The sequence below is a fragment of the Sitodiplosis mosellana genome, unplaced genomic scaffold (genome assembly GCF_009176505.1).
Source record: "Sitodiplosis mosellana isolate CC-2019 unplaced genomic scaffold, AAFC_SMos_1.0 Smas_scaffold_39, whole genome shotgun sequence".
NCBI lineage: Eukaryota > Metazoa > Arthropoda > Insecta > Diptera > Cecidomyiidae > Sitodiplosis > Sitodiplosis mosellana.
In genome coordinates, this window is record NW_022595281.1 from 162,480 (window position 1) to 176,868 (window position 14,389).

The 14,389-nt window shown below is 33.9% G+C and overlaps 3 protein-coding genes across 6 annotated transcripts; 2 read left to right on the forward strand and 1 right to left on the reverse strand.

Moving 5' to 3' along the window:
• Positions 1-3,151: 3,151 nt before the first annotated feature.
• LOC129569700 (phospholipid scramblase 1-like) lies at positions 3,152-6,469 on the forward strand. 2 transcript variants are annotated; one of them, XM_055448819.1, is made up of 6 exons: positions 3,152-3,398; positions 3,637-3,736; positions 4,700-4,857; positions 5,199-5,516; positions 5,819-5,977; positions 6,056-6,469. In XM_055448819.1, the coding sequence occupies exons 1-6, from the start codon at positions 3,330-3,332 to the stop codon at positions 6,092-6,094; spliced, it is 843 nt and encodes a 280-aa protein (XP_055304794.1). In that variant the 5' UTR covers positions 3,152-3,329; the 3' UTR covers positions 6,095-6,469. The 2 variants fall into 2 exon arrangements, with proteins under 2 accessions (XP_055304794.1, XP_055304795.1); XM_055448820.1 differs by lacking the exon at positions 5,819-5,977 and having other exon boundaries at positions 3,159-3,398.
• Positions 6,470-7,464: 995 nt separating this feature from the next.
• On the forward strand, positions 7,465-9,807 carry LOC129569702 (phospholipid scramblase 1-like). Of its 2 annotated transcripts, XM_055448824.1 has the most exons (5): positions 7,465-7,701; positions 8,120-8,289; positions 8,437-8,760; positions 8,826-8,984; positions 9,068-9,807. In XM_055448824.1, exons 2-5 carry the CDS (start codon positions 8,128-8,130, stop codon positions 9,128-9,130), a joined length of 708 nt encoding a protein of 235 aa, XP_055304799.1. In that variant the 5' UTR covers positions 7,465-7,701; positions 8,120-8,127; the 3' UTR covers positions 9,131-9,807. The 2 variants fall into 2 exon arrangements, with proteins under 2 accessions (XP_055304799.1, XP_055304798.1); XM_055448823.1 differs by lacking the exon at positions 7,465-7,701 and having other exon boundaries at positions 8,020-8,289.
• Positions 9,808-10,711: 904 nt separating this feature from the next.
• Positions 10,712-13,526, reverse strand: LOC129569701 (phospholipid scramblase 1-like). Of its 2 annotated transcripts, XM_055448822.1 has the most exons (7): positions 13,384-13,526; positions 13,086-13,182; positions 12,427-12,593; positions 11,676-11,996; positions 11,324-11,482; positions 11,169-11,249; positions 10,712-11,119 (listed from the first exon to the last, which is right to left on the reverse strand). In XM_055448822.1, exons 1-6 carry the CDS (start codon positions 13,453-13,455, stop codon positions 11,190-11,192), a joined length of 876 nt encoding a protein of 291 aa, XP_055304797.1. In that variant the 5' UTR covers positions 13,456-13,526; the 3' UTR covers positions 10,712-11,119; positions 11,169-11,189. The 2 variants fall into 2 exon arrangements, with proteins under 2 accessions (XP_055304797.1, XP_055304796.1); XM_055448821.1 differs by having other exon boundaries at positions 10,712-11,249.
• Positions 13,527-14,389: the final 863 nt, after the last annotated feature.

Sequence of the window (14,389 nt, forward strand, 5' to 3'; positions counted from 1 at the left end):
GAATATAGTTAATATCCTGATAAAAAGTTGATAGCGTTATTAAGATTCCATCATAATAACGATATCGAACGATATTTTTAGTTTATTACGATATCTTGATAAAAAAAAATCGTGAGCACAGCTATACTTGAAGGTTTATTAAAAAGTGCTTGAATATTTTTCGCCAATTTTAATTTAAGGCATAATTTAATCCTACATTCACTTGATACGTATTTTTTTTGGATTGAGTCAGCTTTCCCATTTCAGCCAAAATCAGCATCAGCCTAAACGGGGAGAAATGATTTAACCCGAATTTCGCAGCTACTTATCTCTAGCGAAATATGTTCGCAAATCTCATACAAAATTATGAATGCTCAACGTATACAGAGGCGTTGCCATTCTTCTATAAGTGAGCATTTGACTCTCCGATGACGTCAATCTTGAAATGATAGAGCTGTTTTTGAACGGATAGCAAAATTGGCATCAAAACTGATCTTGTGTGGAAAACAAATGACCGACGACTGTAAATGAGATCCACTAATTAGAAGGATTATCATTTTTCTCATTATAATAAGTGACTTTAGTTAACTGAAAAGATGTTTTTTATGAAAAATAGTAAACTACGATGAAATTTTATCCAGTCGCATAATTTGGGATTTGCGAATATATTTTTCGAAAGATAAGTTGTCGCGAAATTCGGGTTGAATCATTTCTCCCCGTTCAGACTGATGCCAATTTTGGCTGAAATGAGATAACTGACTCAAGCAAAAATACCAATCAAGTGAATGCAGGATTATGTTATGAGTTAAAACGAAATCTCAGTCGTTGTTTTTTTCGTTAAATTTTATGCATCGCAACCAGATTACCTCGCTACTAATAAATTTCGAGTTCTTTGAAGCCTTAAATTAAAATTGGCGAAAAATATTCAAGCAATTTTTAATAAACCTTCAAGTGATAAATTCGTAACATTCGTTACCATGTCAAACCATTGGAATGTGAAACCAAGTTTTGGCACCAGTCAGCCGCAACCCACTGAGTATCTTCCATCTGAAGACTTCCCCGCATCCGGAAAAGTTGATTTTTTATTTTTTAATAACTTTTTTAATTCAACCAATTCAAGATATCATTTGATTATTTTTAGAATGTACTATAACAGAGCTACCACATGAAAATTGCTCAGCTCAATATACTCCATCTTCAGCTCATTCTCAATCGAATAAACAGTTTCAATCAACACCAATTGATACTCAATCGCAATCAATGCCAATGGTAATGCCAATGGTAATGCCAATGCCAATGCTCATAGCCACTTCACCGCAATCATATCCGATTGCCAATCAACCCCAGCCTAATCCAAATCCAAATCCTGGTAATTAAATATTAATTTGATTTTCAATCCACCAATTTGGATGACGATTTGTACATTTCTCAAATAGATGGTGGGATTCATGTGACTGAAAACAAGATTGAGGATAAATCGGATAAAGATGCATGTTGCTGTCTTTGCCTTGTATGTGTCCAACTATGTTTCCAAGCTATACTTGGTGCATTGTAATAACGAATTTTATTACTTTTCCGCAAACTTTGTTTGTATGGAAAAGTATTGGTTTTACTAGCCAAAATTTCATGACATCTCCTCTTTCGGACCACTATAACGTCACGCCAAACTTGAAAAAGCACATATCTGTACACTAGGCAATGTAGATGGGATGAAATCCTATCAATCAAGACCTATCTACCCCCAAAAACATGTTGTTTACTATAAAATATGTGCAAAATAGCGATGTGCGTATGGCGTCGTTCGCGTCCGCGTCCGCGTTCGCGTTTTTTGTTCGCCGATTATCTCAAAAAGTTGACACGATAATTGAGATCTGTAAAAGCCAAAAGTTTTGGCATGTCGAGACAAAGCTTCGGATTGATTTTGAGTCCATTCTGATTTACCAATTTCGTACCATAAGCCTCCGACTCAGGACCTGAAAAACCTTGAAAAATGACACTTTTGTACGGGAAGTACCCGAAAAAAGCATTTTTCAGGGTTTTGATCAAGGCAAACTGCCATTGTTTTGCAAAAATAATGGGAGTCTGTGAACAACCGAACACCTACTTGCCCATAAATTTGGTCCAAAATCGACATTTCTTGAAATTTTCCTCGAAAAATAGACTTTAGTATGAAAAATCACTCAGAAAGCCATTTTTTAAGGTTTTGGTCAAAGCAGACTGATGTTTTTTTGCAAAAATAATGGGAGTTTTCAAACAACCGAACACTTACTTGCCCATAAATTTGGTCCGAAATCAACATTTCTTGAAATTTTTGAAATTTTGTTCGAAAATGACACTTTTGTATGGAAAATGGTCGAAAGTGTTATTTTTTTAGGTCAAAAACGCTATGAAAAAAGGGTCCATTGAAATTTTGGTTAAACATTAAGCGGGAGGTAAACTAAATTGCTGCGGAGCGGAAAAGTTTGGATTACGTATGTAATTCGTTTTATTTTCATACAGCGATAAGAAAAATCTTAAAATTTCAATTCGTTTTTTTTTTTGTTCAAATCACACAAAAACTGTTTTTCAATCATTTGAGGCTGTGAGAATGAAAATGGAAATACAGGAATAAACATTCTGAAGCGCATCAAGAAAAAAAAATTAGCAAAAATGAATCATGAGTTCTGAATATGCAAAAGTGAAACATGAATTTACATGGGCAGCATAGGAGGTTCATGGTTCTCTTTTGCGTATTCAGAACTCATGATTCACTTTTGCGAATTTTTTTTTCTTGATGCGCTTCAGAATGTTTATTCCTGTATTGCCATTTTCATTCTCACAGCCTCATTTGATACATTTGCATGTTCCAAATTACTCATTTCGAATAAAATCTCTACTTATTTACCTACTCAGCAGAAAATAAACTGTTTATAACGAATAAAATGGTATAAAAATCATTGAAAATGAACAAAAAAAATGGAATAAAAACCGTTGAGTGTGAACATTTGCGAATAAATTTTTGAATGGTCAATGTGACACATCTTGATTCTGTATACTATAAATACATATCGTATTACCATATCCATTCCCGCAATATTCTATCCATAAGCAACCGTTACCGTCTATCATTGCTCGAATGCGCAATACCAAAAAAAAAATGAAATGTCAACGTAACCATATCTGTCAAATAAATAGTGTGAATACGAGTATTGGCCACGATTGCTCTTGTTATTTTCTCGTTCCATCTTGCAACTACTGTTTTTTGCTGTCAAAATGCTAAATTCTTGAGATTTACGATTCATTCAAAGTTCTTCACTTTATTCGAATAAGATTGGTTCAAAGCTTTAATATTTTATTCATTCGTCTTTCCGATGAGTTGCAGTTATGATTGTAACTGCGACAGTAAACAGCCCCATGCAGGTCATTCATTTCCAGAATGTGTAAGCATAATCATTTTTTGTGTGTGTTTATTTTTGTTTGTTGTTTTGAACGGCTTTTGTTAGATAAAAATAATATAAACGATAATATTTTCAATGTAATTCGAAGTAAAAAAAGTCGAGTGTTGACGTCTTATATAATAGAGTAAACAAATTGTCGAGCTTCGTTTCAGTGAAAACTTCAGAGGTCACATCAATTTGTTTTTCATCCAATTTTCTGATGATTTACTCATAATTTCAGAAAAATTCGACCGAATCAGTGCAATGTTGCTCAGAAAACTCAGAGCGATTGCAATCAGATCCTATCGTCTCCCAACCACAACAGTCAGACGTAAATCCGAGTAAGTAAACATTCCTCTTGTATGATTAAACATTTATATATGTCCCATTTTTGGCAATCTCGTTGAATAATTCTTTTTGAGCAAGTTAGCAAGTTATCAAAGTGAATTTATCTTATTTCAACTCTATACATGGAATGAATAAACTGAATCATCGCCAAATCATGCATTCGGTCATGAGATTTCATTAGAAACGACGCAATATTCTAATAAAAAAAAAAAACATTCGTCATAAAGAGACGGAAAAAAGTGCGTGACACATGTAATTTGATACTCTACACTGTTAGCACATAGCACAAACAAAACAGTCACGTGGTCTTGTGATTCCCCTCTGTTACATCGTGTGTCAATGACACTTGTTGGTCTTGCGCAATCGATTCGATTTCGAACTTCTCCAAATGTCTTGCAAGCGACACTTGTTGAGTGCATTCTTCGGGTTTTTTTTTCCTCGGTCAAGAAACGAAGTGATGAGAAATGGCTTTTATTTATTTGCAAGTTTTCGCGTCTACTTAAATAAACCGACGGTTTTAACCGAGGAGGAAATCACTCTAAAGTAATTTGTAGTCGAGAAAATAATAGAGAAGTAATCGAAAAGTAATCCACGTGTGAAAATCGAAAAGTAATCAAGGAAAAACATGTTTTGTCTCGATTACTTTTCGATTACTTCTCTATTATTTTCTCGAATACAAATTACTTAAGAGTGATTTCCCCCTCGGTTTTAACAGTTTAACAGTATTTTATATTTTGTCAATTTCCAGTTTATATTCAAAGTCAGTCAGTGGTTTATGAAGAGAATTGAGAAATGATGTCTCTTTTACGCATGAACCGTCTATAGTTGATTCAATTTGATTAGTAGTTTCCCGCATATGGATTTTTTCTGAAAGAAAGGAAAGAAACCACCCTTTCGTCCAAATTTTTTATTCAAATCCAAAAAAAAAAAATGAATTGACAAACGAATTTTTACAGGTGATTGGTTGGATATTCCAAGCGAACCTCTGAATTGTCCACCCGGTTTGGAGTATTTAGCTTCAGTGGATCAGCTTTTGTTTAACCAAAAAGTGGAGTTTTTCGCTGGATTCGAGAAAAATGTCAAGTTTGACATCAAAAATGCATCAGGCCAAATCGTAAGGAATTTTTCTGATTACTTTTCGTCCCGGTTATCCGGTTTCATTTTTATTTATGTGCGATTTTTTTCCATCATATAACAATGTGAGTGTTTTTCGTATTTTTTTTTCAAAGTTTTTCTCATTTTTTACATTTTTCCTTCTTTTTAATTTTTATTTTCTGATGTAAAGTTTTCGTATAAAAATCATAAACAGCCGGTGGTTTTACTCTTTTCCTTTTGTTCGTTATTTTCTCTTTCTTTTGTTGGATTTTATGATTTAAACTTTAACTTTGTTCATTTTTCTATGAACTTTAATCGAATCTTTGCCAATTTTCCTCTAATAAAACTGATTTAAATCAGGTGTACTGGGCTGCCGAAGGTAATGATGTTTTCACTCGATGCTGTTGCGGTTCGAATCGACCATTTGATATGAAAGTGCTTGACGGTTACAAAAGGGAGGTGATGCACTTACAAAGACCGTGCACTTGTTCGGGTTTCTGTGGTCCTCATTTTCCTGAACTGTTAGAGGTGTCAGCGCCTCCCGGTCAATTGATAGGAAAGATTGAAGAAGACCTGAGCTATCCACAATTTTTGATAAAAAATCCCGTAGACGATACGATATTACGTATTGAAGGTCCACTTTGTGCATATCCGAACGGTAGCAATGTCGAATTTCAGGTGAGTTAAAGCAAACATTATGCATGCCTAGTAATTGGTAAAATGTTTCATTGTTTGGTGCATTGCAACAACAAGAGTCAACCATATTGACAGTCAAAACTGTTTGTAATTACAAATTAAACTAAGAGTACTAGAAAATAAAATGAAAAAAAACCTGCTTTATTTATCAACGCGGTAAACTTATTTGTTGCATGTAAATGTGAATTCATAGTTAAGCCATAGTGAACTTGTACAAAAATCCTCTTTGTAACTAGTTAATTCCAAAGCATTCAAATTTTCTGATTGATTTGTTGTGACTGCAGGTTCTTTCTTTGAACGGTGCCCAGGTTGGTAAGATATCGAAGCAAGGACTTGGTCTATCGCACGAAACATCCAATGAAGCGGATAATTTTAGCATTAATTTTTCGATTAATTTAGATGTCCAGCTAAAAGCCATCATTATTGGAGCTTGCATTTTTATTGTAAATTTTTTTTTTTTGGCTGCAACTTAATGTCTGACTTCATACTTAAAATTCCGTTTTTTTCCCCTTTCTCTATAGGATTCCATGTTTTTTGAACGTACGAAGGATAACGATTGAATGTTCTGACTATCTTGAATCAAAAATCTTCTTTGACCCGTTCAAAAACTAACTAATTTTATTGACCTAATTCATGTTTAGCTGAAGAAAAAAAAAACAACAAATTTTTCAAGCATTCCATCCAAATATAGAAACCTGGCTGCCATCTCAGCAAACACACAAATACTTTTCCCAACCAACTCTTGACGCGGAAGAGTGAAAAATTATGCATTTCATGCTTGTAACAAATTCCGTAGCCTTGTACAATTGTTATGCAATTTTATCAAAGATTTGTTTTGAATTTTAAAATCGGTGTAGATATTTGTTAGGCTTCAATCGTAGGACAGATTTAAATTTTAAATCATAATATGAATAAAATTATTTTTTCGGAATAAATTGCGGATTTTTTCAATTAAAACGGGAACATATTACGTTATACGAATTAAATGCATTTCTGTTTGAAGTCTCCATTTTTTGCTATTAAATCGATCGGATTGGAATCATACAGTGGTTGGTGAGAGATGTTTGGAATAATATTTTAAAGCGACTACATTAAATAGTTTATTCAAAATGACTGCGACACCATAAAAATGCACAAAATTATCTAGTTAATGATATGGAAGATATAATCAGGTTTGATGTAAATGATTGATATTAATGTATAAGTAATTGCGTGCATTTTGTCTATTTTATATTATGGACACAGATTATTATCAGCTCTGTTCGGATCGTGTGCGCAAATGCACATAATAACCATAGAACACGTATGCACAATGCACATTTTCCATCGATAACGTGAACAGTAGGAACCTCGACCTAGGAGTGTTCGTTGTCAATTTGTCTGGCTGAATTAGGAAGAAAAAAGTTCATAAAATTTGGGATTTTTGACTTGGAAAACACTTTTCAATTCATTTGAATCGAGATTACTCTATTCGAAGTTTGAAATTTGATTTCAAACTGCGATTCAAAATTGTGTCTCTTTAGTTTTTATGTTATTTCGAACTAAACATATAACATATTTTCAATTATTTTGTTTGTGATTAACTGGTTCTTAGTTATCATCGAAATTTGCTTACATCAATTGAAATCACATTGTGAAATATCTGTTCGTTTGATAGAATGCATTGCAACCATGGATCCGATTGCAATGGCAAATATTGCAATGCAGTTCCTCCGCTACAAGTAAGTCACTTTTTACAGTGACCTATTAGTTTTTATTTAAAACTTTTTTAATTTATCAAAATAATTTAATTGGATATTTTGACGATTTTACTTTGTTTTTGCTGAAATTAAGAAAAAAAAAACAAATTCTTCAATTACTCAAAAATGAATTTCAATTCGTTTTTTGCATTTCATTATTTATAATAGGGTAAAAATAGACCATTTTTAAATGCAATGTCCGTTCCAAGTACTATTCCAATTTTGATTTTATAGCAAATATTTAACATTAGAAAAAATAATTTTATTTATAACATTTTTCATGCGTTTCAAATCATGACAGTACAATTCATACAATCAGAATGCTTCTGAAAGATCAATTCAGTATGGTCCTCCATCCTATTCACAACAACAAAATTTCTACCATCCAAATCCAATCATCTCCCAACCACGACTACAAGCAACTCCAAGTAAGTCATTCAATGTTGATGTGATTGTTGTGTTCGGTGGTTTTGGTATCGAAAGAATGCAAATAAACATACTGGCTGCTTTCATTTGAAGCTCTATGTCTCCTTATTCATAAGGAGAATTGATTTCCACTTTCATTTGAGTGCCTGTGTGTAAATCAAAAATATCTGGATTTTGCGCATTCCACATGTTTTGTTTTCGCATATCAGATTGCATCCCTTTATTTTGGTTGACTGCACTTGTTGTGTGATTGTTTACACTTTCATTCAGATGGAATTTTTTGCTTTCTACCAGAGAGCATATATGTACAAGTTTCGAAGAAATTTTGTTATGAAAAATCAAAAATTCAAATGCTAATAAAATCAAATCATTGGAAAAGAAACTATCAGTAACTAAAAAGTACCATTTGTATATGAATAGGTGGCTGGATGAATATGCCGACCAATGTCAATCCAATCTGTTCACCGGGTTTGGAATATCTAGCATTAATCGATCAACTGTTGGTCCATCAGAAGATTGAACTATTCGAAGCATTTACTGGCTTTCAAACGAATAATAAATACGTCATCCGAAATACGTTGGGTCAAAATGTAAGACATTCCTTCAAATGGTTGAGTTTTGTTCAACTTTATTCGATTTTTGCTTTTGAAACTAATATTTGTAACATCATATTCGTTATTATCATTCTTTAATTTAAATCAAATTCCATTCTGTGCCTTTCTTCCCCTTGCAACCAGGTGTACTGGGCCATTGAAAAAAGTGATTTCTGCAATCGATTGTGCTGCGGTCCATCTCGATCATTCAATATGCAAATTACGGATGCTTATCAACAGGAAGTGATCCATTTGTATCGTCCGTTGGCCTGTTCGAGCTGTTGTTTCCCTTGCTGTTTGCAATCAATCGAAATATCCGCACCCGTTGGTAATATCATCGGGATCATTAACCAAGAATGGACATTATGTTACCCAAATTTCACCGTCAAAAATGATGTCGGTGAAACTGTTCTACGCATCGAAGGACCGTTTTTGTCCTTTTCATGTGGTCGAGATGTTGAATTTAAGGTGAAATCCCATAAGCTTTGACGGAAAACAAATCGCAAATGGAAAACTGATCGATTCAATTACAGATTCTTTCATTGGAAGGCACTCAGGTCGGAAAAATATCGAAACAATGGTCAGGCTTGGCACGCGAATTTTTTACCGAAGCTGACAACTTTGGGATCAGTTTTCCAATGGATTTGGATGTTCGCATGAAAGCTGTCATGCTGGGAGCCTGCATTTTGATTGTAATTCACACGAATAATTATTCAATTTTCCACTCAGAACATTCAAGTTTTGACCATTTTTTTAACGCTAAATTCTTTTTTAGGATATGATATTTTATGAAAACAGTGGACAATATGGAAATGCCATAGCCAGTTTTGTTACTTAACCCTCAATTGCATGAATTTTTCCCAGGACTTAGAGAGTACTGGTTTTTGGTTGATTTTTGGCCATAGATAACGAAAAAAATATTCATAATCCTAGATTTCCCATGGTTTCAGTCAAGAAATGCGATAGACATAAGTCAAAGAATAATGAAATCCATTGTTTAAAAGTGTCAAAAATGTGTCTAATTTGGAAACCGAATAATTTATTTTGTCAAATTTTCGTTTTCGTGCACATTTTTGTTTATAACTCACCAATCGTACTACATAGACAAACGACGCCAAAGACAAAAATAAAGAAAAAAAAACATTGACAAATAAAAATTCCCCTTGAAGCAATGTCATCCGACGTACGGTTCACATTATACAGGTATTTAAATAATGCCCACCAAAAGGCGGGCTTATGCAGTTGAGGGTTAAATCATTTTCTGAAGCCATTGAAGTTAATAAACTTCGGAATTTAATTTTTTTTTTGTTTATTTAGTTTTGAATCCATTCAGTTCATAATATTTCCATAAAATCAATTTAGAATTATGAATTCAGATTCTAATTTCAAATGTTGGTCAAGTGTAACTAGCGCAAACAAACTGGTTGAACAATTAAATGAGACTATATAACTACAAATCTACATATCTAACGCTGTGGAAAAAATTCTCAATGCATCAAATGTTAGAATAAATTATGGGTCGTAAGAAAGGTGGTTGTGTTTTTCTTTTATTTTGAGTTACTTTACATTCACCAATACATAGCCATCATCTGTTAGAGCTATGTTGTCATGCGTTAGAGCTCAGTACAGATGCACACATACAAATACTAATGCAAATTCCGCATTTTAATTTTCTCCGAACATCCGTCGAACATCTGGCACTCTGAGCCTTTGTGTTGAATACAAATTCGCACACATTTGTAAAATCAGTTTCATACATGTACGCTGTATGTCACATATACAGTATGTGTGAGACCGTAATATACTCTCACTCTCAAATTGCTTCTCTATCATTGTTATCTAAGCCATGTGTGAAACGACAACGTAATACCCACTTCGACGTAAATAAGGACGTGTGTCAATTGTATCAATAGCTTCAATTTTTCATCGCCCATTTGCGTACATCGTTTGATTGATCGAGAAATACCCGTTGATGCTGTCCACAGACTCCTAATATTTTTGCAAAAAAACATAAACCTAGACCGAAATTCTGAAAAATGGCTTTTTGGGCGATTTTTCATTCAAAAGTGTCATTTTACAAGCGTTTTCAGGTCATCAGTCGGAGGCTTATGGTACGAAATTGGTAAATCAGAATGGGCAATCAAAATTAATATGAAGCTTTGTCTTGACACGCCAAAACTTTTGGCTTTTACAGATCTCAATTGTCTTGTCAACTTTTTGAAATATCCGGCGAACAAAATCGCGAACGCGAACGCGAACGACGCCATCCACACAGACGTGTGCAAGGTCAAAAATTCTAGAGGGGGATAAAATGATTTTGCGAGATGGGGGTGACAATTAATAAATGGGTATCAAGAAAAAAATGAAGACCTAAAAAAAGGTCCTCACTTTTGAAAGTAAACAACATGTTTTTGGGGGTAGATAGGTCTTTATCGATAGGATTTGATCCCATTTACAATGCTTAGTACAGATATGTGCTTTTTCAAGTTTAGCGCGACGTTAAAGTGGTCCGAAAGAGGAGATGTCATGAAATTTTGGCTAGTAAAACCAATACTTTTCCTAACAAACAAAGTTTGCGGAAAAGTAATATGGATAATGAAATGAATCAATTTCCGGTCCAAAAAATGGCCCAAAGACTCTTAAAATTTTCTTAGGAAAAAAGAATAACTACAGTAGCCTACATTCCATGTAGTGCTAAAAACACATATTTGGATTAACACTTTATTTACAGATATCGAATTCACCAGGTATCGCGCATACTTCACGCTGAGAATTTTGTTGTTGAACTCATTATTCCTATCCTTTCATCATACTCATTATTCCTTTGATTTTGATGCATGGTCATTGTTGTGATCAAGATAGCGTCCGCTCATCCAATTCATTCAAATTCGTCTGATTTAGTTAACGTTATCATTTGATGATGCGAAATCTTTGTCATGTTCATAAAACATCGAGTTCTAACAAAGAGATGCAAAAATATTTAAAAAAAAATCCATAAATCTTCGTTTAAATACAAAAATCAAATAATTACAATCAACATGCAGGCTCCCAGCATGACGGCTTTCATACGAACGTCCAAATCCATTGGGAAGCTTATGCCAAAGTAATCGGTATCAGTGAAGAGCTCACGTGCCAAACCTGACCATTGTTTTGATATTTTACCAACTTGTGTGCCATCCAGAGAAAGAATCTGTGATTGACAACGGAAGAAATGTGTCAATTTTATTTGATTTTGTCAACAGTTAATTTGAATGAGGAATGTGTAGGTTTTTCACAGTTGATTGATTGAATTTAATCAATGAATCGCGTTTGTACATGAATGAATTGTTTTGAAGAAAAACTCAAATTATGATTTAAACTCGTTTCGTTTTGCGATATCTTACATTAAAGTCGACGTCATTGCCACAAGAAAATTTACATAGTGGCCCTTCAATACGCAAAACAGTTTCGCCGCTGTGATTTTTAATAGAGTAATGTGGATAACAAAGCGTCCATTCTTGTTCAACGCGTCCGATCACTTGACCCGATGACGTCACTTCGATGGATTGCAGGCAACATGGGAAGCAACAGCTTGAACAGGCCAACGGACGATAGAAATGTATGACTTCATTCTGATACACATCCATCACTTTCATGTCATAGGGGCGAACTGAACCGAAGCAATTGCGAGTACAGCAATCGTTATCTTCGACAGCGAAGTAAACCTAATTCAGGGAGGATAATGTCTCAATATTAGAGGAAAAGATCGAATAAAAACGTTTTTTTTTTCAAAAAGCACTTTTGAACGATTTTTTCTTCTTCAATTAAAGAGGTTTTTTCAAGGGGGAAATCACTCAAAAGTAATACCAAATAGAAAAGTAATACCTCAGTTATTTCTAGTAATACCTCTGGTATTACTTTTGATATTTCTATGAAAAAAGTAATACCGAAAAAAAGTAATATCCAAGTAATACCAAGTAATACTGATCAATAGAAGTAATACACCTGGTATTACTTTTGATTTGTACGGAAAGTAATACCAAGTAATACCATTTATGTAAAAGTAATACCTAAGAGTGATTTGCCCCTCGGGTTTTTTGTGTACGAACTAAGCATTTCAAACGAATATAATAACTTTTTAATTAAATCACTTACATTCTGACCCATGGCATTTTTAATGACAAATTTATTGTTTTGTTGGTAGCCCGTGGCCACCTCCAAAAGTCGAACTTTTTGCTTTACTAACAGTTGATCAATCAGCGTCAAATACTCGAGGCCAGGCGGACAATTTGGGATTCCGACTGGAATATTCATCCAACCACCTAGAACCAAATCACAATAGATTGTGTGAATTCGATATTTTGATCTAATTGAGTATGAAATTCATAGTATGAATCAGGCGTGTTGGCTGTTGTCAGTATTGATTAGATTAGTTCATTGATAAAAATGATATTATTAGCAAATTTCAATAAATATCGATTTCGTATTAGACGGCATTGTCTCGTTCACATCGTTCACATCGTTCACATAACTGTTATCTCGAATTAATCACTAGAATGAATCATTCGTTAACGAGAAAAAAAATATGTTCGATAACTTCAATCCATTATTCATTTGACTACGTGACACTGTTTGAAACTGCCTGAACATTTGTTATTGACGCCATTGATTTTCAGCTTCTCATCATTTTTCATAATTGATTTTTCCAATTTGCTAGTTATTCTTTGGACTACACCTTAAGTTAAGCCAAAATATTACACTGACTACTCGAAGGCGAAAAACATCAATAAAATTCACCAAAACGAGTCACTCACTTGGATTTACATGTAGTTGCGGCTGGGTGATGACAACAGTGGATGAAATTTGATTATTTGGATGAGGATAATAGCCCACAGGCACTGGTGAAGGATTCTAAAAAGATTAACCAAGAATATTATTAGTAGAAGAAATATTGGTAATTGAGACCATGATCCACTGCATGATTTATTTATCCATTCATGACAGACGGTAGATCACCAAATGATGCTCCATCATTTAAAATCGGAATATCTTTTTGCTTGTTTTTTCATTTCTTATTTTGAACGATACACATTTTGATTAAAGTATTCTTACATATGGTGGTTGATTGTGCACCTCTGTGATCGGAGGTTGTGTGTAGACATTTGTTTTATTTGAGTAATCCATGAAATTCGAATTTCAGGTGCAAAGAAACAGAAAAATCAAAAAAGTACAAGTGATTTATTCAACGGTTGATAGTGTACTATTGAACTGACAAATGATAAATACCTTACTTACAATGTATAAATAGCCATGATTGGTTTATCTAATCAAGTTTTTTTTTCATACCTGTTGTGATTGTCAGTCTAACTCAACGATTTATGACAATTCCCCTAGATATTCTATGCCTTTTAAAAGATAATGAAATACTCAACCGTTTTTAGCCGTTCCAAAACATGACCAATCGATCAAATTGTTTTCGTTCGGTTTGAAGCCGTTTCAATCAATTACGCTAAAAACAGAGTGCAACAAAGTTCAGACGACTTTCTCGGGACCAAAATCCAAAGCGACAGAACGAAAGTACGCTTATCAAATAACAAAACAGTAATATGCTATCGAATAGCAAGCATTGGTCATATAAGCTCGAGTTTCAGCTTTAGCGCTGCTAAAATTGAATTGAATTTTGAAAATAGTTTAACAAAATCAAAATTTATCACTCCCATCACGATTTACAACTGAATTTTTTGAGTTTTTTTATTCATCCATGACAAAAGATTCAATGGAACAGACAAAGAGAGATCAAAGGAGTGTTTTAGCTATGAAATTAGTTAATTATTTCCTTTTTTAATCCACTTGCTGAAATTTTTAACTTCTATCAGAGTTACATCCTTGGCGGTCCCGCCTTTGCATGTACATCATGTCCTGGAACGAGATGAAAATACAAAATAATTACCAAATCAATTGGGAGCATTGCATTCAATGTATCAGGCAACAGGTCGAGAATAAATTCTATTCATTTACAATCAACATGCATGCACCGAGCATGACGGCTTTCATTCGAACATCCAAATCCAATGGAAATGAAATACCAAAGAAATGAACATTGAGCAACCAATCACCG